Raw genomic sequence first — 24,182 nt, 5'->3', positions numbered from 1 at the left:
TTTGCTACAGAGCTGCTGACAAATTTCAGCAGCCAGTTTGTTGCAACTGACCCGTTGTAGCTACCAATCAGCAGCAAGGAGAAACAAACATTAGTTTTGCCTTTTTTTTATAAAAAAAAGGAAAACCGAGTAGTAGTTTATGTCGTAATTTCAGGTACAATGTATGAACTAAAGTTAACTAGTCCCACAGTAATGCGTGGGATCCTATCAACAGAAAAAAAAAATAGTTGTAACCCGAAAACACAACAAACACAAAACGAGAAGTCTCCCGGGAACCTAGGTAAATCCCTGTAGTAGTCTAGCAACTATAAAAAAAACAACCAAACGCAACAACTTCAAAAGAAAAAGAACATTAAAAACAAATCTGAGGAACAACAAAAACACAGAATCTAATGCGAGAGCTTTTTCAAGTCTTCAGTGCTCCTCTCGTCTCAGTAGACCTCTCATATATTTATGTACAGGTCAGCTGGAGGTAAACAGCTGATAGTAATTTAAGTAGGGAGCTGCGACAGCATGCGTGGGCTGCAAATGGAAAAGTCAAGGTTTATTCCATGCTGAAAATAGAAGTAAACACAACGTTTCAGCTGTGGAGCCTTCTTTGATTGTGACTCGAAATAAACCTTTACTTGTTCGTTTGATGTTAATTTATTTCCATCAAATACCTAAGAGTATCTAAACTCGACAGTTGCTTTCAGTAGCTAAAGACAGTACTCCAAGTGAGGCTTGAACTCACAACCCCGGCATAACTCCGCTGTGTATTGCTGTATAAGTACCGCGCGCTGACCGATTGCGCCACTGGAGCTGAGCAAGTTGTACTCCTCATACAGACTGACGCTGCAGAAACACAGGGTGAAAACGGTTTCGGTTGTGGATTCATCTCCACATGGGGAAAAGGAACAGTAAAATAGCAAGGAAAATACAAGAAAAGAAACTGAAAGAATTGTGCTAACAGCAAAGGGGGACGGAGGGAGGTGGTCGGAAAAGTAAATCAACCCGGCGGATTATTTGTAGCGACATTTTTTGAATCAATCAGCACACGGATTTCTCTTCATGTGCCTTAAACTGTGCAGTTTGTATTTTCGTTGTAGATAGGTTTCTTCAGACGTCCAGTAAAGTGACAATAATGGAGAACTAGCTGACGCACCCCGTTGTGAAGACCCTCTGTAAGGTGATTACACGTTTCATTTTCAAGTCGCCTCCTTTACACGCAATTGCAGCCCCGACACTGAGAGAAAGCATGAGAAATGGCTTCAATTTCAATGTGAAGCGCAGTTCAGGCTCGATGGCTTCACATCTCCCATCAATCAAATAAAATTGCAGTGAAGCGATCTAAATAAGACTCTGAAGTACTGGGAAAGGCGATTATTTTGAGCGTGCCTCCCATGGTCTGCTACGAGGCTGAAGTTGGCTTCTTATTCGCCAGCTTCTTATTCGCGTTTTTCGTTCCACCTTAAATGCTGCTGCTGTGATGTTATGTCGCCTTTCGCCTGTAGATGGCTCTCTTCGATCAGTACTAATCCAGCTGGAATACTGTAGACATCTTCACTGAAAGGGAATATCCAAATAAATAGCGACTGTCCAAATTATATTTTTGTATGGAATAGATTTCAGAAAATCGCAAACCAAATTTAAAAACTCACCACAACACGGACTTACACTGGGAAAAGGTGATTGCACTTCCTGCTTATTGCTACGGCCTTCCCCTCGATTATGAAAATGTCTCACAGTTCTGACACCGACGTGTGAAAGACAATGTAACAGACTATCAAAATCCTGAAGTACAAGAAATTTTAATGCACCAGTATTTTAAATATGACCCTCTGATCCTGGGATGTCAGAATACATTTCGAAAAAGTATGGCACGAATTGCACGAATTGCAATGGCACAAATTGTTGAGAATATCACTGACCTTGCCGATATTTGCAGGGGATACGAATGTTTTGCACATGTTGAACTACAACACGTAAAAATTGAGCTTCTTAGTCAATATCACCAGGAATGTCCAAAAATGACGAACATCAGTAGCTTCAAGGAAACTTAGACTCGCACATGGAGTTTTATCTTCGAATGGAGGGTGGGAGAATTCATTTGTACTCTCGTTGCTCATTAGCTAAACTATTTTAAAAATATGACACAGATTTGTTCGAGAAACTTGTAATCGCCTTAAAGAGAGTCTTCTTGAAGATGTGCACCAGCTAGCTCTCCACTGTCAATTGACAGGACTTTAGTAAAAACTCTTCTCATACAACCAACATACAAATTACACATCTTAAGGAACAAATCCGTGTACTAAATAACATAAAACTGTCGCTGCAAATTATCACCAAGCTGTTTTAAGTGTCTGACCACCTCTTTCCTACTTTGCAGCGAGCACAAATCTTTCTGTTTCTTCATCGCTATTTTACTGTCTCTTTCCCCCATGTGGAGATGGATCCACAGCCGAAACTTTAGGTCAGTTCCTGTTACTCTGTCTGATTGAAAGAGCTGTATTAAAGGCACTCCCATCTCTGCAGGAAAGTTACTGCTGCTCTCAACACAATATACTGCAGCCAAATATAGCGATACTGTCACTGCCTGTGGGCCACGTGTTCCTGCTGTCAGTCTATTATGTCATGTTCATCCACACCCAGAAACATTACTGCTGTAGCACAAGAGTTATATAGGCGCAGTCCATAGAGCAAGAATCTCTTAATCTCAGAACTGTGGGTTCAGCCCCCACATTGGGTCCCTCTGTGTCAATTTGATGCCCCCAATCCTCCTAGCATGACCTGATGGCATAACAGTGATACCCAGTACCCAGTGTAATTCAGCTTTCTTTCCACTTGATTCAGATTTTGATCTGAAATCATCGAACGAACAAGAGTTTGTCTAAATCGAGGGAGATCTGCTCACAAGCAAGTATTAAACACTTCAGCATTTACTGTTCGAATACCACACTTTGTCAAAACACTGCCGCTTCTTAAGCTAATAAGTAACGGTTTTTGAGCACGCATTGTGTTGTTAATGCTTATATTAAAAAAGCATACATTCACATAATGGAATTTGGACTGAACAAAGTAGTCCAGCCCCTTTACAACATTACATACCCACTGATTAAAGCTTAAAACTACAGCAGCAGGAGTAACAATAATGGCAACAACATGTTTGGAGTTCGGCATTTCATTTATTCTGCGGAAACATCGTATCGGAATGAACTGCCCGAGATAAAAGAGTAATTGCGGCTTCAGATCGTTTTTACAGAGCATTGTGTTGTTCTGTTCATGCTGACTACACGCTTTAGATTTGTCATTTACTGCAAGCGCTGCTTTTCCAGGTTTTTCTGAAATTCCTCGCATTTGAGCCAGCACTAAAATATTTCATTCCCCTCGCTGAATACATCGTGGAAACGGTATTTGCAACGGAATGCTGTCACACATGAAACCTTTTTGTTATTCGGTTCTGAAGTTTGAAAATGAAAATAAAACGGGGGTCACTTCATAGGCTTGAAAGAAGTCCAAGCAGTATAAAAACCCACAAATTCTCACAAATTGCATTGTGCTGCACCTTTCTTCTGCTGCTTTTATAAATCAGCCTTAAACATTTGAATGCATACCTTACTGCTGCTAATCACATTCACGTGTTTACGAAGCTTTTTTCTGTCCGTTATGTTTTTGCTAAGTAGTTTCTCCGTTTTCCTCGTACAGTGATTATCAGCGAGCACAACAAGACTGAAACAGTGTAAAGGCAGGTAAAGAAGACAGGGTAAAACGCCTGACTGTCGGGTGGGATTTGAACCCGTGCCTCTATTTGGATAGCGAAACACAAAGCTTAAAAGACACGAAGCTGTGAATTTACTGTTTTAAACCGCTCGACTATCCAGAAGAATGGGTGCTGATTGCACCAGTTACATCCGACTTTCCGTAACTTTAGGACGATTAATACGACTGAACAAACACAATTTGTGGCGTTTAGCATGACATGGAAAACGGTACCGGAGCATTTGGGTCCGGACTACCAGACTCAGAAACAGTTTTTACCCCCGCGCTATCAAACTATTAAAATCCCAGCCTCTCTCACTCTCACCTCACCTCTCACCTATGATCTGAACCTCACAGTGCCTTCTTTCTTACCAAAAACCCAAACACACATTGAAAATCTACCTCTACCATACATGTCAAAAGCTCACTCCCCATAATTTCTATCCCTTTATTTCATTCTTTTGATGCATGTTTTTGCACATAACCTGTTACCTTTTTGTTGTTTTGCACACTGCCTGTTGTTGTTTTTTGCACATCGGCTGTTGTCTCTGTCTCTGTGTTTTTTTCTTTGTACTACTTATGTCCGAGAGCTAGCTAAATAGCATTTCGTTATACCATATACCTGTATATGAGTATAATGACAATAAACTTGAATTTGAACTTGAACTTGACATAGTCTTATTATTATTTTATCGTTTACTCGTTTAAAAAAACACGGTCTTCTCGTTCCAAAGTCAGATTTTTAGTGCTTTCGAACGTTACTTCCAACCTGGACTGACAGCTCACCCGATCTGTTTGTGATCAGACCATGGAGTGGGGGGCTGTACCAAGCAAGCAAAAACAAGGCAGGATATGCAAGAATACGAATCACTGGCGACAGTTATGTTCTCTTACTATTGAGACTCCTACATTGCGAGTTTTTTGAAGACTTTGAAACTAAAGGAAAGCGATTCCCTTTTCCGTCGGGGATGTAGTTCAGTGGTAGAGCGCATGCTTTGCATGTGTGAGGTTCTGGGTTCGATTCCTGGCATCTCCAGGTGCTTTATATTACAGTACTCACATCGCAATCTTCTGTTAAGTGAGAACTCTTTGCTCATGTTTTACGTTTCCTAGTTAAAATCACTGTTTCATCCACTGTGGCAGTGAGGTCAGCACAGGAATACAGAGACAAGGTGGACTGAATAAGAACTGGATGTCCTGTGGATGCGAGCAGAGCATAATAATTTAAATGAAAAAGAAAGAAAAGCCCAGCAGTGACTGTCCCCTCTGTACTGAGCCTGATGGACAGCAGCTCTTCCAGTTGAGTCCCTCAGACCCTGAGTCTGTCCCTGTGCAGCTCCAGTCCACACAGATGTTCCAGCCCCTCCAGCTGTGGCCCCAGTGTCTCTCTGAGTGGAGCTGACTGTGAGACTGAGACTCTCTAACAGCACAGTGGAGCTGAACTGATACTTAAACACTAATACACCCCCAGTCTGAACAGAGTGAGGACAAATCTCAGCTCCTCCTCCTTATTCTTATAGGTAGTAGTAGCAGTAGTAGTAGGAGGAGCAGTAAAATATTAGTAGTAGGTATTAATAGTAATAGTAGGTAGCAGTAGTATCAGTGGCAGGAGTAGTTGTAGTAATAGCTGTAGTAGTATTAGTAGTTATGCTGTATTTAAACTTTCCTGTACAATATAGCAGAGCTCCTGTGTTACAGCCTCACCATAATAACTGCAGCAGCAGGAGCATAAGTGCAAGAGTCAGTTTGAAAAAGCAATTATATGATGATTTCTTATAAAAATCAGTCCTTGTTAATACAGCCTAAAAGCGGTGCTATAAGACAGAGCTTCACTGGAGCTGCAGGTCAGACTCTGCAGTGAGTCTGTGGTTTGTGCTCTTCTGAGCTCGTCCAGCACAGGAAGCCAGGCTGTACTGTGAGGCTGTGGCTGGTTCCCCTCTCTGTGAACTGGGCTCAGGGGTCACTGATCTGGCAGCTGTGGGCTCTGTTCCAGGTCAGGAGCAAGAAGCTTCTATTAACCCTTTCCAGGACCTCCAGCCCTTCAGTATTACTGTCCTGATTCAGTGTCTTTACTGTAAGTCAGCCTCCAAACCTCTGTCAGAAGTGTTTAACAATTGCAATTGAGCAATATGTGATTATCTCATATTATTATTTTTACTTATTTAATGAACAGCAGTATTGCCACTCTTATAAGTGTAATATGATTATCAGCAGCAGCAGACCGATGGTCTTGTCTACAATAGTGACTAGTTGACCAGTCTGTAGCTCTGAGCAGTGAGACTCAGATCACACAGAAGACCTGTCTGTGTGTGATTCCACACCAGCCCTGGAATTCAGCATCTCCCACATGTCTTATAAATATACAGTTAAACAGAGTCTGATAACAGTTATACAGTTAATTAAATCATCAAACCGGCTGAGGAACTGAGAGCTTGGGTGGAAATAAAACCAATAGCTGCTCTTCAACCTCCAGGATCAGGAGTCTGATCCTCCTGGCTTCTATTCTGTGGAGATACGTGTAAAATGCTTAAAAGCGCTTATTACAGTGACTTGTGCTCTTTCTTTTCTGCTCCACAGGAGTATGCTTTATAACGCATTAGTCTGTGAAGTAAACATTTTTTTTTGTTTAATGAATTTCATTCCTTGGTTTGTCATTCTCCTACTCCTGTTGTTATGAATCGCTTCTCTTAACAGCCTGGTGTGTTTTTATTTTGGAGATGTTATATATCTGTAAGAAAAGCCCCCCCTCATGCTGAGGTTGTGGTTTTGAACCTCACCTGGAGCAGTATGGTCTGTGTCTTTAGCTACTGAAAGCAACTTACGAGTTTAGGTGCTGGAGATGAGGTTTAAATTAATTTGGAAGAAAAAAATAAAGGTTTATTCTGTATCACACCCAAAGAAGGCTCCTCTGCTGTAATGTGTTTCCTTCTCGTTTCAGCATGGAATAAGTAGTTGCAAGAAAATCAGCCGCCTGAATAGGGACCCTGAGATGAGAAGTTCAATATTCTACTGACTGGACTATTCCTGTCTACTCTTTCTTTCTGAAACAGCTTTTTTCAAGAAATACTTACAATTTGTGAAAATTGAAATACAATCTTGCTTAAAAATGCAGATTATTTTTTCCCAAAAACTGTAAATGGAGAAAACCAACCTGTTGGAGTCTCTGTGGAACAATTGCTTAGTGTAGTCAGGTTGGGACTAAAATTAAAGTAAGGTGCTGGTTCAAGCACAACCAGGCTTGCCTTTCTCACTGATCCAACATGAACATCAGCTAGACAAAAAGTGGCATGTAATGTTTAATACCTTATTGATAATTGGAGGGAATACATATGCTTTGCATGTATCGAATTACAGCACGTAACAACTGAGTACCTGAGTCGATATCACCGGGCAATTATTTTCTTAGAAAGATATCACCGAGATATCTTCTTAGACGAGAGGAGCACAATGCAGTACCAAAAATTTGAAAAAGCTCTCACAGTTAGATTCTGTGTTTTTGTTATTTCCAAGATATGTTTTTAATGTTCTTTTTCTTTATGTTTTCAAGTTTTTTGTTTGTTTTTATAGTTGTTCAACTACTACAGGGATTTACCTATGTTCCCAGAATACTTCTCCTTTTGTGGTTGTTGGATTTTCAGGATACAAATATTTTTTTTTCTATTGATAGGACCCCACGCATTACTGTGGGACTAGTTAACTTTAGTTCTTACATTCTACCTGAAATTACCTCAATAACTACAACTCTTTTTTCTATATTTAACTACAGTTGCTTTCCAGACACCACAACTATTTATGATGAATCTTATGAATACATGTCTTTATGAATAATAGTATTATTTATTAATAATTAACTTTAATTGATATCTTTATTAGTAGCTGTATTACAGGTAATGCATGTACAGCCTTTATTATGTGATAGTGAATTTGCAGGTATCTTGGGGAGGGAAGAGAACTGAAATTAAAGAAATACATATTTAAAGGGGGTGCAAGTCACCCCTGTCACATCTGGGTGTTAACTGAATAGATTTGTGGTATTATTTATTGTGTTTTAACTCTATACTCGTGTTTCTCAGGAGACAGCAGAATTATTGGGGATTTGTGGCTACAGAAAAAAGTGTAAACTTTATAGGCAAATGTAAGGTTACGTTAAAGAAAAAGAAACTTAGTCACCTTTTTCAACGTGATTATTTAAGACAGTTGTTCGGAACAGTATGTCTTCTCATATCTGTGGCTGTGGTCCAACAATAACGGTGGTGAAACAGGCGGAATGAACTGGAGACTCATCCAGTCGATAGCAAGGTTGTGTAGGACCGCACACACTAGGTGACAGTGTTGAGTAGCGTGGTTTAAAAGCTTCACGAGCCAGGCAGGAATCGAACCTAAAAACTTCTGATCCAAAATCAGACACGGTATCCATTGCACCACTGTCCCTACTATCCTCTTACTCTACTGCACTACAGTGAGCTCATAGTCGCTACTAGTAATACATCGCCCCGGTCAACATGGTCTCAATTAGATTCACGTGTTTTGTACGTGTCTATAATTACTACGTCTTTCGATTTGTCTGGTTTAAAAAATGTCTCTTTTGTCTATTCAGACAAAGAGTTTATGTGTCCCTGAAATTCACACACGAGGGAAGTCACAAGAGGAAGGAAAGATATCGCGTTTTAAAAGAATCCAGAGTGGAGACGCCGGCGATTGAAAACGACGCTTCATAGAGCACGCTACCACTGAACTAAACTCCCGATAGCGAGTCTTTTCCGCAGGTCTTTAATTGTGTTAGGAAGAGTGAACGGTCAACAGTGTACATTTTAAAGGTCAAAGCAAGACAATCAGACGTGAGGATAGATCAGAACAGGAGCCTCTGCTTCTCTGTTTGCTGAGCTTTCGGTGAACGTAAAAGAAAGAACGTGAAAGACAAATTCGCTATTTTCACTTTTTAATTAGGAACAAGTAAACACCATCCTTCGAGCCGGATTCAAAACAGCGACATAACAATCGCTCGCTGCTTTTTGAAACAGTTTTACGCTCTAGCAACTGAGCTATGGAAAGGTCAACTCAAAACCCACACGTTTTGTCATACGCGTAGCCCAATGTAGTGTTTCTGTTTATTTAAATCCCAGTTCGACATCAAATACTCACTCCCATAGTCTCTTTTAGTAGAAGAAATAGACCAGGATTCTACTGTATATTCTACCAGAGATCTTACAAAACGTTTGAAGGGATATCAGTGCATGCCGAAATTGACTCTTTTTCTAGTGGGATCAGGATCATACAAAACCTTTCTTTTGGATTGAGAAGAGGATCATGGTGACACTCAAAACATCCCTGTCTTTGTTTTTTTCGAGGACTAATGGATTATTGAGGTGCAAACATCGGTTCAAATCAAAACTCCGCTACTGCAGTTGCTTCTTGGAGAGTTTCTTCAAATCTTTCAACTGAACGTCGATATCTTGGGATATTAACCATGATATCATACAGAGTGTGGTTTTCTTTTGATCGAAAATTGTATTAAAATATGAGCCTCTTTTACCTTTGTCTTGGATGTTTTGCAATGTATAATACTTTCCCTTGCATCCTCAGATAAACATTATAAATACCACAAAGTTACAATATATGGAAAAGCATTTACTTTTACATATATTTTAAAATTTACTTTTATTTCAAGCTACATTTAGTGCTAGGTAAAGATAACGTTGCTAATCCTGATGTAGTAGAAATGTAAGATGAATTGATAGTATTATCTGAGCTAAAAAAGTCCTAAAACGCCTCCTGTAACAGGTAACTCGTAGCAAGATTCAACTCCAAACGTTGCTATTGCATTGTGCATTATGTAAACACGCCCCGTTTCAGCTTCTGGTGAGTGCAGTTTTTCAAAATTGAAATTAACAAGAACATTTTTCAAGATGCACCATGTCCCTAAATCGTTCATCAAGACTACTATTAATATCAGGTGAAAGCAGTACAAAACATAAATGTAACCTAAATATTAAGAGACTATTGTCTGTCAGCTACTGCTGTAAGCCATGTTAAGCCAACGCTAGAAATATTACTGCTCTACTACGGTAGCAAAAGTCCACAAACCTGACTTAGAAACGGATCACAAGTCAAAAGTACAAACCGACAAGGATGGGATTCAAACCCACGCGTGCAGAGCACAACAGATTAGCAGTCTATCGCCTTAACCACTCGGCCACCTCGTCAAGAAAATCAGCCCCTTCGCATATGATTTGGCGCGCTCAAGATGATAATCTTTCTCCAATCTTGAGGGTCATTTTCCTCTTCCACCTGCCATTGCACTATTTTGCTTGAGTGATGTCAAGCCAAGCGTGTGTTGTGCTTCAGTGACGGGTGTAGAGGACACCCTGTTGTACACAGAAAGCACATGGAAAAGCTACTCACACCTGGACAGGGCTGGCAACACTGTAAGGATCATGTTTTTCGACTTCTCCAGTGCCTTCAATACCATCCAGCCCTTACTTCTAAGGAGGAAGCTGGAGGAGATGCAAGTCGATGCCTCCACGACCTCGTGGATCACTGACTACCTGACAGGCAGACCACAGTCTGTGAGACTTCAGAACTGTGTGTCTGAACAGGTAGTGAGTAACACAGGGGCACCTCAAGGGACAGTTCTTTCTCCATTCCTCTTCACCCTCTATACTTCGGACTTTAAGTACAACTCAAAGTCACGCCACCTGCAGAAGTTCTCAGATGACTCTGCAATTGTGGGATGTATCAAGGGTGAGCAGGAGGAGGAGTACAGAGGACTGGTCAGCAGCTTTGTGAAGTGGTGTGGGGTGAACCACTTGGAACTGAATGTTACAAAGACAAAGGAACTGGTGGTAGATTTCAGGAGGAAAAAGGTCAAACCTACTCCTGTCTACATCCATGGGAGTGGCGTGGAGATGGTGGACTCGTACAAGTACCTGGGAGTCCACATCGACAATAGACTGGAGTGGTCTAAGAACATCGAGGCCATCTATAAGAAGGGACAGAGCCAACTTTACTTCTTGAGGAGGCTCAGGTCCTTCAATGTGTGTAGTAAGATGCTACACATGTTCTATCAGTCGGTGGTAGCGAGTGCCATTTTCTACGCAGTGGTGTGCTGGGGCTCTGGGATTGGAGCAGTGGATTCCAAAAGGCTGAACAAGCTCATCAGGAGAGCAAGCTCTGTCATTGGGTCTGACCTGGACCCCTTGGAGGTAGTGGCTGAGAGGAGAATGATGTCCAAACTACAGGCCATCATGGACAACTTCTCCCATCCCCTCTATGACAGGCTTGCAGGAATGAAGAACACATTCAGCAATAGACTGATTCATCCACGGTGCGACAGGGAGCGCTACAGGAGGTCATTCTTGCCTTCTGCCATAAGACTGTACAACGCATCCACCTTGCGTCTTGGCAGAGGCAACATCGACAGTGACCTGTTTCTGGACTAAACGCATCTACACATCTACTGCTACATCTGTTCTCTTTCTTTTTCTTTTTCTTTTTCCCGTTTACAACCATTTTTTGTGCAATATATGCCAGGGACCTGTGCAATACATTTATATTTATATCTATAGCTACATCTATATTTATATTCATATGTGTGATACGATTTTCTGTGTACTGTTCTGTTCTAGTTTGTTCTTGTGTGTCCGGACTGTGAGTAACTCTTGTATTGTATTGTATGTATTGTACTATTATTATATAATTCGTTACACTGTGGCTGTGTTGTGTGTGTTAAGCTGCTGTTGCACTGCAATTTCCCTCACGGGATCAATAAAGTATCTATCTATCACATTGATCTCCTTGGACATGAAAAGTGTGTTTCAATGGGTGGCAGGAGAATTCACTTATACTCCCGTTGCATCCTCAGCTAAAGTAATTTAAAATACAGTGCAAAATTGTTTGAGAACTTGAAGAGCAAAAAGACGGAGCTGTATTTTAATATTTTCGTATATTTACCTTAATTTGAATATAAATGTTAATCTAAGTGCTGTTTCAATATCATGTAATTTTGTTGTACTTTTAAAATATTTTAGCTGAGGATGCGAGGGGGGATATTACACCTTGCAAAACATCTAAACTAACTGTAAAAGAAGCTGGCATTTTAATAAAACTGGCGATCAAAAGAAAGCTACAATTTGTATGGTATGCAATGGAACGAGGTTTATTCCGTGCTGAACAGAGAAGAAAAAACAACATTTCATGCATTGGGCCTTCTTCAGGTGTGGAGAAGGTGTTCTTAGCACACCTGAAGAAGGCTCCACGACCGAAACTTTTTTTTCTTTCTTGTCTTTTCAGCATGGAATAAACCTATTACTTGTTCCTTTGCAGCTTACGCATGCTGACGCAGACCCACCTGAATTTGTATGGTTTTATGCTCAATATCCCTCAATATTGAAGGTCAGATCAGGAATTTGAAGAAACTATCAAAGGAGCAACGGTAATAGCAGAGGATGTTGATTTTGAAATAATGTTTGCACCTCAATAATCCAGCAGTCTTCGCTTGCCAGACTTCCTCAAGATATTCGGTGTTCTATACAGAAAATCGAAAATAAAGCGCAAATGTGCCAAGAGGGGTGGTCCGAGGCAAAGACTGCGCCAGAGGAGGAATAAACTCTGCACGATGACACTGTCTAATATTCGGTCCCTGAAAGGCATCATATTCTCTCAACTGCCTGCCAGCATGTGACTCTTGCACGAATTTCGCGATGCCTGTGTCCGGGCTTACAATTCAGGAATATCAATGTTCAGACGCTGACGATGAGTGATTGTGTTTTGTATTATTTAGAGAATTAAAAAAAAAACACTTTCAAAACTACAGCTCGAATGAAATAAGAACAGCTTAATTGTCTCTTTGTTGTAACAACTGTGCCAAAACTGTTCATATACATCAGAATAGTACCTGAACGTGACAGGACTTTATTGGATTTTAGGAAATTTCTTTTTGCGCATTTCCCACTACTATCAGGAATACCTTCCTGTTTTCAGCGTGTTTATTGTTTCTGCCTGTGATCTCGGAAAGAAAGACCCAGTAGCAGTTCACTGAAATATTCCGGGAGTTTTCTGTGGTTTGAGAGGAGTGTATGAAGATGATAAAGAAGGAAGGACACGCGCGTTACTCACGGGGAGCGCAGAGCAATGAGCCGCGCCTGCAGCTCGCTGAGTCTTTTCTTATATGACCTCTGAACCCGGAAACAAAGCATCTCCAGCCTGTTTTGGAGATTTACAGTTCAGAAAACGGCTGTCTCCAGCAGAAACTGATCTTCCTGCCTTAGTTAAGGTTATCGGAATCGGCGGCTGCTGTGGGGGTATAGCGCTTGTATCTCTCTTCTCTGGCTAAACACTATCTACTGTAAAGTATAGAAATAGAAGATGAAATACAGCTACAAATATTTCAGTAAGGCCGAGCAGATAGGAAAGTTTAAATCAAATGTTCTATAAATAAATTTGCCTATATTTTCGAACTCTCTTTTCAAGCTCTGATATAATCCTCTCTGCTCCTGCCGCTGTCACTCTGCATTCCGTAGGGCTACAGGTTGATTTCACAATGCCACATTTAATTAAATACAGGAGAAACCGCAAGGACAATGATATGTTTTAATAAATCTTCTTCTGGATTTATATTTCGGTCTTTCACCGTTGAATGCATACATTGGCCATAAATCTTTACTCGATTACAGGCAGCCCAAACAGTTCTTAAGGCAGAAATCGAAGCCTATTTGACTTTCTGCTAATAACGTGTAAGTGTTCATGAAGCATTTCACTGCCCATCATGTGCCTACAAACCGGTTTCTCCGTTTTCCTCTTCCTGTCGTTGTCAGTGAGCACAACAAGACTGGAAAAATGCAAGAGAGGGAAAAGAGAACAGCTGGCAGGAGTGGGATTTGAACCCACGTGTCTATTGAGAGAGCAGAACACCCAAGCAATGAAAAGACAGGAGTCCTTGAGTCTGTCACCTTAGACCAATCCTGACAAGCTAAGCAAGTCATTGTGTTAAAAGCACCAGTAGGTCACAAAACTGAGAAATGCTTTGCTGGAGAAGCGCCACGTTGCCTGTTGTTGCCTAAACGGATCACGGAAATCAAATATTCGGATCGATTCAGAGTGTGCTTTACAGCCTTTGTGTAATATTTTAAATTGTATTTAAAAAGTGTGTACTGTGTACTACCTTTAAGACTAGTTAGTGTGGTAGAATATGGAGATCATCTCCAGCTCTGAGCTCAACTGCAACAAGAAGTCATGCTGAACAAGTCAGAGCCCAGCTGATCTTGTGCTCAGTGTGGTGCTCAGGACTCAGGAGTATTGTTGTGGTTCTAATTTGCAGGGGCTCTGAATCAGAACATTTCAATTTATCTGTTCAGTAAGTTAAAATGCAGGACACGTTAAAATCAGATTATTACTGTGTCTCTGTCCCGTTTGTATTTAACCGAATGTTTAAAAGATACCAGTAAGGACACACAACTACTAATGCGGTACTTATTGGAAATAGTCCCAAAACAAGTACGTCCGGCAGCTGGTAGACCCCTGTAATAATTTTGCAGTGACACTTTGAAGATTTACACTCTATTTAAATATTAATTTACTAAATTTCAGTTCTCTTTTCTCACACTCCCTGGCATAACTGAACTCTCACTCTCGCATACTAAAGGCTTTACATGCATTAGCTGTGATACAGATTCTAATAAAGACAGAATGAAACAGTTTGTTTTGTGTCTCATGGTGATCCTCTTTTCGATCCAAATGAAATGTTTAATATGATCCCTCGAGAAAGAAAAGGAGTTAATTTCCGCCTGGAATGAGTGATGCTCCATCAAACATTTTGTAATATCTCCGGAAGTTTATACAGTAGAATCCTGGTTTGTGGCTTAAATTCAAGGTAAACAAGACTAAGGAAACGAGTTGGAAACAATGTCGATCTGGGATTTAAATCATCCGGAACATTTCACTACATTGGACAGTATGTGCCAGAGAGCAGTCCTGACATCTGTTGATAGCTCAGTAGGTAGAGCGGAGGACTGTAGCGGAAACAAGAGGGGATTCTTAGGTCGCCGGTTTGACTCCGGCTCGAAGGAAGGTGCGGGTAACTGTGTATTTCATTCAAACAGTTAAAATAGCCGATCTTTTTTTACTCAGACTTTGATCAAAAGCTCAATAATTGACGAAGCAGAGGCTCTTGTTCCGAATTCAGCTCACGTCTGATTGTCTTGTTTTGGCCAAGATCAAATCTTTGAATTCAGGGACTACTCTGTCTGCTTTGTACAGTAATTCAAAAGTAGATACAAATGTCACATTTTTATTGTAGATATAAAGGTGTTCTGTTTTCAAAGGATAGGTACTTAATTGTCTTTATGATTTGGTTTTGATTTTGTATCGTTGTATTATTAAGTTTGTGCTTTTTGTGTTTTTAACATATTGTGAACTTATTTTTGAAACAAATGCTTACAAAGGCAGACATGGCACACATCTGTTTATACCAGCGGTGGATTGTATATTTTTATTAAGTACAAGCTACTGCGCACTTCTGGGAGTATAACAGGTTTGATATAAAGTGGCAAAAATATAAAAGGGGAAAATACCCCAGACTGCGTGTAAAGGCCTCGTTGTGACTCTTGTTTTATTGTTAAATACGGCGTACTGTGCACGAAATGTTGCAGAAACACAATCTGATAGTTAAATAATTATTATTTGAATAATTTGATAAGTATGTGGCCCCGGATCCAAATATTCAGTTCTGATTTTTTTCAAGTGATATCTTCCCTTCCTCTGGTAGAAGTAACACGATGTGAGTAATTGTTTTTTGTTCTTTTTTTTTCACGTTGCGATCCAAAAAGCCTCAGATGCACAGTCTGACAGCAACCAAACCAGAATGGATTCTGCTGGGAGCCAGACTGAGCTCATTCTTGCTCCCTGTGCTGAAAACAGAATTAGCTCTTACCCGAGCACCATCTACCGCTGTTGGATTGTACTCTACGTCCTGCTGCTCCAGCAATTATTTTGACGAAAGACAGATCACTTGTACGCTTTTAACCTTCTCGCAGCTACAGGCGAGACTGAAGCTGGCGATATAAAGGCACGCACTGGTACACCTTCTCTAACTTTCACAATCGCGATAAACATTTTTTTAAGACCTTTGAAAAACTAGATATAGATATAGATAAAACTAGATAAAAAACATGAGCTTTATCGGTTTTTACATTAATCGATTTTGAATCAAATTTGATCTTTTTACATTGCATTTTACGTTGAAATGTAGCATGCATACCTAATCCACCAACGGACAGAGCAATATTTTACGTTGCCTTCCAAAGCTTCCAACGTGTGATGGATTTGTATGGGTGTCTGTATGATACCACTACAGCACTGGCGCAGGTGCAAAATCCACTTTCACACGACTTTTTCAGTGTCTTCTCTCTCAAATGGACCGAAGCACAGGAGCCAATATTAGAGAAAACGACAAGTGTTTAAACAGAGGATGTCCCAATGTCTGGGACAACGCATTGTGATTTTGTATAAACGCAAATGGTTTCTCATTTAAAAGCCAACAATATTCTTTTTCTCCCTGGCGCTAATAAGCTACCACACATGCAAGCTGTTGTGTGAAAGAAAATTCATATGTCCATAGGAAGGCAGAATAAAATCCAGAACTGTGTTGGTGATATCGATAAACAGGGCTCATGTTCACAACAAAACTTTACTGTATAAAAAGTTAAAATTCGTAAATATTTTTTTTTTATTATGGCTTTGTTATTTACTGTAGTTATTCAGGAGAACATTATGTTAATCGTATAGATAAAACGTTTAATATATTCAGGTGGGTAGCTACGTCAGCATGCGTATCTGCAAAGGAACAAGTAATATTGTAGGTTTATTCCATGCTGAAAAGAGAAGAGAGAAAACAAACCTGAAGAAGGTTTCACAGCTGAAACGTTGTATTTTCTCTCTTCTCTTTTCAGCATGGAATAAACCTATTACTTGTTCCTTTAATATATTGTTCGGTTTGACTCAAAATGCTTTACTACTACAAGAGAGAATTATAGTATGAAGGATGAGACACATTTATGATTTCTTGGAAGAAAATGTTTTTTCTTTGCATTCGAAATGAATCGAAACTTTAGCGCGACACACAAACCCTTTGTCTTTTTTTAAGATATAATATTTTTAAACAGACAAGTATAGAAAAACGTTTTTTTTACTAAGCAATTTTGGCCGGGGGCGATGTATTACTAGTAGTGGCGCTGAGGTCACTATGGTGCAGTTGAGCACCGTAAGATTAGGGCCAGTGACGTAATGTATAACGCATCTGACTTCGGGACAGAAGATTGTAGGTTTGACTCCTGCCTGGCTCATGTTGCTTTTTTAACACGGTACTGTCTGAAGATCAGCTCCTGCTCTGAGCTCAATAGCAATGCAAAACTGTGCGTAACAAAGCTGGCGAGCAGCTGAACTTGTGCTCAGTAGTCAGTACGGTGCTGAGGGTTCAGTACTGGCGTTGTTCTAATTAGCACGAACTGCAATGGCTCTGAATCTGACCATTTCTATGGAAGCCCGTTTCCGCCAGGGAGTAAAAATAAAAACGCGCGATGGTATCTCAGAATTCCGACTTAATAACTGAGAATTGAGACTTAAAAACTCAGAATTCCGACTTTATATCTCACATTTGGGACTTCGAAATAACCCGTATTTCATTGTCTGTCCTTTTGTTATTATAACGGATTCGGGTTCTAGGGCTTGTGCCCTCGCCGCTCCCACCCTAGTTCGTGCCTCACTGCATTGGCTCGAACCCAGGCCTTGCCAGCTGAGCTAAAGAAGAGTTTCTTTTTAAAGTAAAAAAGGACATACAACGGAAATATTTAAAAAGAATAAGTTTCAGCTTTTATAATTGTGAATTCTTCTGGATGTGAAGTGTCTATTTCTGTATCTTATTTCATATTCTGTCTTCGTTTTTGTATTTCTGGTGTTTAAATAAAAAAAAAAATTAAAAGCCCACCGTCCACTATTCCATCTGTGTACTATGGAAGCCTCACCTCGATTCGTATTCTTAAACCAGATGAACGCCTGGAATAAGTTAATATTACTTATAAATAGTCATGCTACAATACTCCAGTTGAAGGCACGCTTCTAGCTTTGTGGTACTCTGGTGCGTCACAAATTTATGTTTGAATTTCTGTGGATGAACTACTATAGGTGTACCCTCGCTCACTTTCTTTAGCGACAGTCGTTGCTCTTCATCTGAGTGATGTATTTGTCTGTTTTTCAGTTCACTTCCCTGCAAGGAATATTTACCTCAGAGCTCTCTTTCACAGACTGCAGGCGCTATGTTTGTTAACAGGTGTTATAGTGATGACATCTTTCTGTATGATCAGGACAGGAGCTGCAAGTCCACTGTGTTGTGGCTCCAGTACAATTTTAGCTTATTATTATAATACTTTTTAACAGCGACAGATTCTTAAGATCACGAGGTGTTTACGATATGATTTCAGTATTAAGATGTTACTACATTCGGAACTGTCCCATAGGATTCAGTGTTCTATTAGTTTGGCACTAAACTGCTTAGTCTATTGCAGGAATTGTACTTAGTCCTGTCCTGTAGTGTCCTCTAGAGAGCAGCAGCTGTTTCCTTGGGCTCATTGCAATTGGGAACATTGTGATTACTGAGCAGGGGACTAAAGTCAGCAGACGAGCGAGTTGCAAATCGGTATTAATCTGGCGTACAGAGCTGCATGCTAATCTCTGGATCATCTCCAGTTAATGTGATGCTGTTCTTACCTTGCAATTGACCCAATCTGACTACTGGCACCAACAACCCTGTTATTAAAAATAAACTTCTTGTGTACCTACCGTGATACATAAGTTTGGTGGAGAGGTTTGGCAGCCCATATTCAGTCAAAGGTGTGTGTGCAGATCACTGTGATATACAGGCATCAACAAACTGACATACAATATTAAATGTTTAACTGATAAAACCCAAATGAACCAAACCTGAATAAATTAGTGGTGGAAAGGAGTCTTTTTATATAGCAAAAGGTCTCTGATCCTTTGGTAAGAACGATGGGTATATAACCCATTGTCCTCAATCTTAGAAATGAATCCTTGAGCACTGCTGTTGTACCAACGGTCCTCAAAAGTGCTGCCACTTCCCCAGTCCCATAAAAGCCTAACATTACCCTTTCTTGCATAAACTGTAGAACGTGCCTTCACATTTCAGTTGCAGTTTAATCTATTATCACCCTACTCCCCACATCATAACCTTCGCTCTTCTAATTCTAGTCTCCTAACTGTCCCCCAAGCCCGTCTACACTGTATGGGTGACAGGGCCTTCTGCTGTTATGCCCCCCAGCTCTGGAACTCTCTCCCCAAGGATACTAGAGTCACCTTCCCTAAACTCCTTCAAATTCAGACTCAACACCTTGTTCTGGAGAAGAGCCTTTACTGAACTGGTTCCATTCTTAACCACTCTGCGTCTACTTTTCTTAGTACCGCCATCAATGGTCTCCTCCGTTTGAATTGTTTTATCCTGTGTATTCTTATTGTAATTATGTCAAGTGCTTTGACAAGCCACCTTTGGAACCATTATATAAAATAGTTTATCCTAAACCCTTGAAACTTTAATAGGGCACTGCAGTAGGGCTAAAAATTGACAGTGTTAGTGGGCCAGCAGGATTTATGCAAATTATAGGTAGTCACAAAGGAAGACTAGGATTCACTTGAAATTCATGACATGGGACACTGAAACAGTGGAGAGGCTTTGTGTAGTAAGCATTCAGTCTCAATCTACACAGTCTGTGCTGCTGGTAGAGGTGGTTGTGAGCACCTGTCTTCCGGCTCAAGGGCTGGGATCTCCAGCTCAATCCTAATACTTCTCATAACTGTCCACTACCACTGCTGTAAAACCAACACCCATAAGACAAGACCTCCGAGATTCTAACTGTACCATTATTCACTGATGTTTGTGCACCAGTATTGTTCCTCTGCTAAGGAAGGGAAGGCCTACTTTATACCAAGCCCCTGTTGACAATTCCTTCCTTGTGTTTCTTTTAGTCAGTTTGTGCAGCCTAGAATAGGACACCACATCTCACTCTTACTGAGCACTACAGTAGCAACTCACACTCCATAAGCACTACCCCTCTAGGAAACGGGAGGATTTCCAGTATATTGAACACCTGTCTCTCCCCCAGTAAAAAAAAAGTCACAATGCCCTGCCCAAGGAATAGTGCGGCCATCTTCCCCCACTACAACACTTTATTACTCCAGCCATTTTCAGCCCTCATTGGCAGCAATACGGGAAGCATTCTTGAAAGGGGAACCCCCACAAATACTTCCATTTATTAATGGGTCTCACTTCCCTTGAATTCCTCCACCCAATTCAAACCTATAAACCATAAAGAAACAAGGGCAGGCAGAAGGGTCTTTCACAGCTTTATTGTGATATTGACATTACAAGGCGACTGGAGGCAGGAGAGTCACAAGGGCCAGGCTGGAGCCTTCATTCAGGCACCTGGGGAGGAAGAAGGAGAACAATCCAGCTGAACTGCAGGACACCCACCCCTAGAGGAGCTCCTCCTGCCAGACCCTACCTGTTCACTGGCCAACATCTCCAAAGTCCTCTGCTCCCTCCACATCCTCACTGGTGCTCTCAGCATCTTCACTGGAGCTCCGAGGGTCTCCCTCCTCATCCTCAGTCCAGTCAGCCCCCACATCCAGAGGAGCTTCTACTGGTGCCACAGCCACCCGACTGCTGGTCACCAGGCTCCTGGTACCTGTGGACAAGCAGCACCCAGGAGTGAGGGATCCGCTATACCCAGAGTAGCATCACTATGGGACTCATCTAAACAGTCCCTTTGTCCAGCATGGGATCATTCCTCAGTTGTCCAAGCATGGTTGTCTCTTGGGCAGAGATGCATCCACAAGGGATTGAGAACCAGACCCACCTTCATTCCAGCTGCCAGCACACCTGGACTCACAGCAGGCACAGACCTCATGGTCACCATACAGCTCCTCCCACCTGGAGGAGAGGAAGACAGGTGAGGCCTCCACCTGGCATGTCCCAGAGCACCCTCAGCAGGCTCCTTGCAGAAGTACCTCTTAGCCTCCCTGTTGTAGGTGCAGGACTTGGTCCCTGGTGTTGCTTTAGCAGGAGCTACAGCCATGACAGTGCATGTACAGCTCAGTCACTTCATGCTGCAAGAGGGAAAGTCACAGCATTAAGGGATCAAGGCCAATAGAGGGACAGAGAAGGACCTTCTGCCATCAGTGAAGTCAAGCTGGCAGCTCTAGGCACTACAGCTGCCAGTCTGGTTCACATCTAGATCATGGATGGAAAAGCAGACAATGGATCAGTAGAGCAAGAAGGCTGAGCAGCCTTGTGGCAAAGTAGGCAGTGGCCTAGAAGTACATGGGCTGACCCAGGAAGTACTCATCCTTAGGAGAGAGCGAGAGCATTACACCTGCACACAGCACCCCCTGCAGGCAGGAGGAGCCACTCACTCAAGGAGCTTACAGTTGGTGGTAAGCAGCACAAAACTGTTTGTTCTTCAGGTCCTTGAAGAAGGTCCTTCTCCTGGCCCACGTGGGGACAAAGCCAACCTTGTAGGAGTAGTGGAACCTGCAGGACAGAGGGGATGAGGGGCTTCTGGTCACTTTCCCAGCAGCTTCTCAGCAGCAGCAGAGCCCTGCCTACCTGTTGTAGGAGCACTTGACTGGCACAGAGAAGGGAATGAAGCGATGCACAGGTGCACTGGAGGAGGGTGGGGCATAGCGGAGAGTGTTGGAGTACACCAGGTGGCCCTGGACAACCTGCAGGGTCACAGAGGAAGGGATATTCCCAGAAAAGGCAACCCCGACACTAGCCCTACAGCTCACATCGATACACTGCATGTAGATGAAGACCCGCTTACCGATCGCTCGGTGCCGCACTCGTGAAGCCCGTAGATGAAGTAGAAGTAACTGCGTGTGGTTCGGCTGACGCTGCAGTTGCCCAAGGTCACCTCCGATGGCCGACAGCTGAAGCCGAACACGAGCCGACTGACCCTCACGTACATCCTGCTGGAGTCGCACCACACAGCCACTCCTTGGGTGCCCCCGATGGCCGGGCGAGCCGGCTGCCGCCCTCGCTGGGGAGGGAACAGGACGCTCTTGATGTAGGCGGGTAAGGGGCGGCTGCCGGCTTCGGGCTTCATCTTCTCCTTGTCGAAGTAGGGCGAGTACGTGTCTCTGGACACGGGAAGGCGGCGAAAGTCGGGAGCCAAGGACTGCGAGTCGTTCTCGCTTGCAGACAGGTCTTCGGAGGGCCCATCTGCCAGGCTAAAGTCCTCCGACTGGGCCGCGTCTTCAAGAGCCGGGAGGTCGGCCTGGAGCGCTAATTCCCGAGAGTCCAGGCAGAGATCAGTGCGGGGAGCCCGGCCCCTGCGCACAGGCACAGCACAAAGAGAAACGAACGCATTGCCAAATTGACGTCCCGCTAAACTGCTACAGAAGTAAGACAAGTAAACCACCAAACTGTGTTGAAGCAAAAGAGCATAAAGTGTGAACGCGGTGACTAGGTTTTTATACTAGCAGGACTATGCTACCACACACATGGTCACACTACCGCTCAATCAACACAATCAATTACATACAAAGACCCGGATTGTTCTCAGCGTCTAATTAGAACCTGCTTTCAGTCTGAGGCGGGACTCCGTGAAGCCGCCTGAACACTTTCCCGTGTGTATCTGAGCTCAGCGGAGGAGTTCCACGCAATTTCGACAGAATTAAATCACCCACACGTGTAAAATTTGCTCAGATTAATTTATTGTTCAATTAGTTTCTAATTTCCAAGGACAGTGTGTTAAACTCGCTGCCAGACAGAGTACGGAACATGCGACACGTCCGTCCACACTTTCTTTTATCGAGGGGGCTGTTCTATCAACATGTACCGCAATGAAAATAATTTTACTATTTTTCATGTGTAATTGCATGTCATATTAAAATGTGTAATACAAGCATTTCTTTGCTTCCCAGTAAAGAAATACTGATCAGCTTTTGACATGATCTGACAATAATTTGTCTGATTTTCCAGAGATTGCTTTTGATCCGCAGCACTGAGAACCAATGGAAGCCCGTTTCCGCCAGGGAGTAAAAAAAACGCACTACGGTATCTCAGAATTGTGACTTAGAATCTCAGAATTGCGACCTAAAAACTCAGAATTTTGACTTTAGATCTCACATTTGCGACTTCGAAATAGCCCATATTTCATTGTCGGAGTTCTGAGTTACCAAGTCGCAATTTTGAGTTACTTAGTCGGAATTCTGCGATACCATAGCGCGTTTTTTTTAACTCCCTGGCAGAAACGGGCTTTCATACATTTCAATTAGTCTCATCAGTGTAGAACAAGTTAATGTAGAACCATTGCTATGTCTGTCTCTTGTTTGTATATAAATGAATGTCTTTGACAACTTAATGTTAGTTTTTAATTTAGTTTTACGATGTAGGTCATGCGTTAACATATGCACGAGCATACGAAATGTCTCCCTCCTGATTCAGCTAATGCTCCATAGGAGTGAAGCGATTCCTCCTGCTTCTCGTACAACCATATCAGAACAGAAGCCCGTGTCACCCAGCTCTGATTCAAGAGCAACTCACATCTTTAGCCCCTTTTTTTTATTCGTGATCATAATTTTCTTAAGTTATGATCAATATTGAACTTCTTCTAAATAAAACGACAATAATCAAACATGCAGGCAGACTTTTGAAAAGTATTAGGAGTTGACAGGGTGCCCCTTTGGAATAGTCGTCAGAAAATGTGAGAAAAGGAAAGTTACCTAAGCTCTCACACACAGCATTAGAGATTGGAATCTGATTGTAAAAAAAAAAACTACCTGTCTCCCCTTCATTTAACGGTGCTGTTGTTTTTATTTTACATATTGTTAGCATTTTAATGAATTGTTAAAAGATTGATACACAAATCGCTAAATAAGAAAACGTAAAAACCCAACTGTAAGAAATTGACCATTCATATTCCTGAATTTTAAATCCCTGTGTTTATCTGTGTCCAAGTGCCTGGTGCAGCTATTTTGAAAGCAGAGTCTATGATTTATTGCGGAAGCGCATTGTCGCGCATTGTTGCCACCTAAATCTTAATTAATAAATACCAAATTATCTCCTAATTACGAGATAGCAACCATATCATATGTGTGTATGAACAACCTGTTACATTTGCAATGACAGTACCTACAGGCTATCGAAAGGTTTGCTGGCACTGTGGGATTAGTTTTCCTGACAATGTGCATGCTGAGAAATGCGCACCGACTGACTTTCTTCTCGCAATGAAAATGTTACCGTTTGTAGCTCATGTAAACACAGTTTTAACCATTCGCACACTCATATATATCCTGAATCAATAACGAATGTGACCTAGAATGCATTGTACCGCTTCAAACTGAAAGTCAGATATTTAGTCTCAAAACTACATAACTCA

General features: G+C 41.8%; 1 protein-coding gene and 3 non-coding genes across 4 annotated transcripts; 1 reads left to right on the top strand and 3 right to left on the bottom strand.

Annotated features, from left to right (window-relative positions):
- Positions 1-708: 708 nt before the first annotated feature.
- On the bottom strand, positions 709-802 carry trnai-uau (transfer RNA isoleucine (anticodon UAU)). Its single transcript has 2 exons — positions 765-802; positions 709-744 (listed from the first exon to the last, which is right to left on the bottom strand). It is a non-coding gene; the product is annotated as a tRNA-Ile (tRNA).
- Positions 803-4,702: 3,900 nt separating this feature from the next.
- trnaa-ugc (transfer RNA alanine (anticodon UGC)) lies at positions 4,703-4,774 on the top strand. Its single transcript has one exon. It is a non-coding gene; the product is annotated as a tRNA-Ala (tRNA).
- Positions 4,775-9,859: 5,085 nt separating this feature from the next.
- On the bottom strand, positions 9,860-9,941 carry trnas-gcu (transfer RNA serine (anticodon GCU)). Its single transcript has one exon. It is a non-coding gene; the product is annotated as a tRNA-Ser (tRNA).
- An 11,281-nt stretch (positions 9,942-21,222) lies between these two features.
- LOC148671480 (uncharacterized) lies at positions 21,223-23,825 on the bottom strand. The gene is made up of 4 exons (XM_088631052.1): positions 23,806-23,825; positions 21,624-22,224; positions 21,407-21,522; positions 21,223-21,331 (listed from the first exon to the last, which is right to left on the bottom strand). The coding sequence occupies exons 1-4, from the start codon at positions 23,823-23,825 to the stop codon at positions 21,223-21,225; spliced, it is 846 nt and encodes a 281-aa protein (XP_088487178.1).
- Positions 23,826-24,182: the final 357 nt, after the last annotated feature.

Source organism: Lepisosteus platostomus, chromosome 5, assembly GCF_059453375.1.
Source record: "Lepisosteus platostomus isolate fLepPlt1 chromosome 5, fLepPlt1.hap1, whole genome shotgun sequence".
In the NCBI taxonomy this organism is placed as follows: Eukaryota; Metazoa; Chordata; class Actinopteri; order Semionotiformes; family Lepisosteidae; genus Lepisosteus; species Lepisosteus platostomus.
Note: the sequence above shows the minus strand (reverse complement) of the source record. Positions and strands in the feature narration are given on the sequence as shown.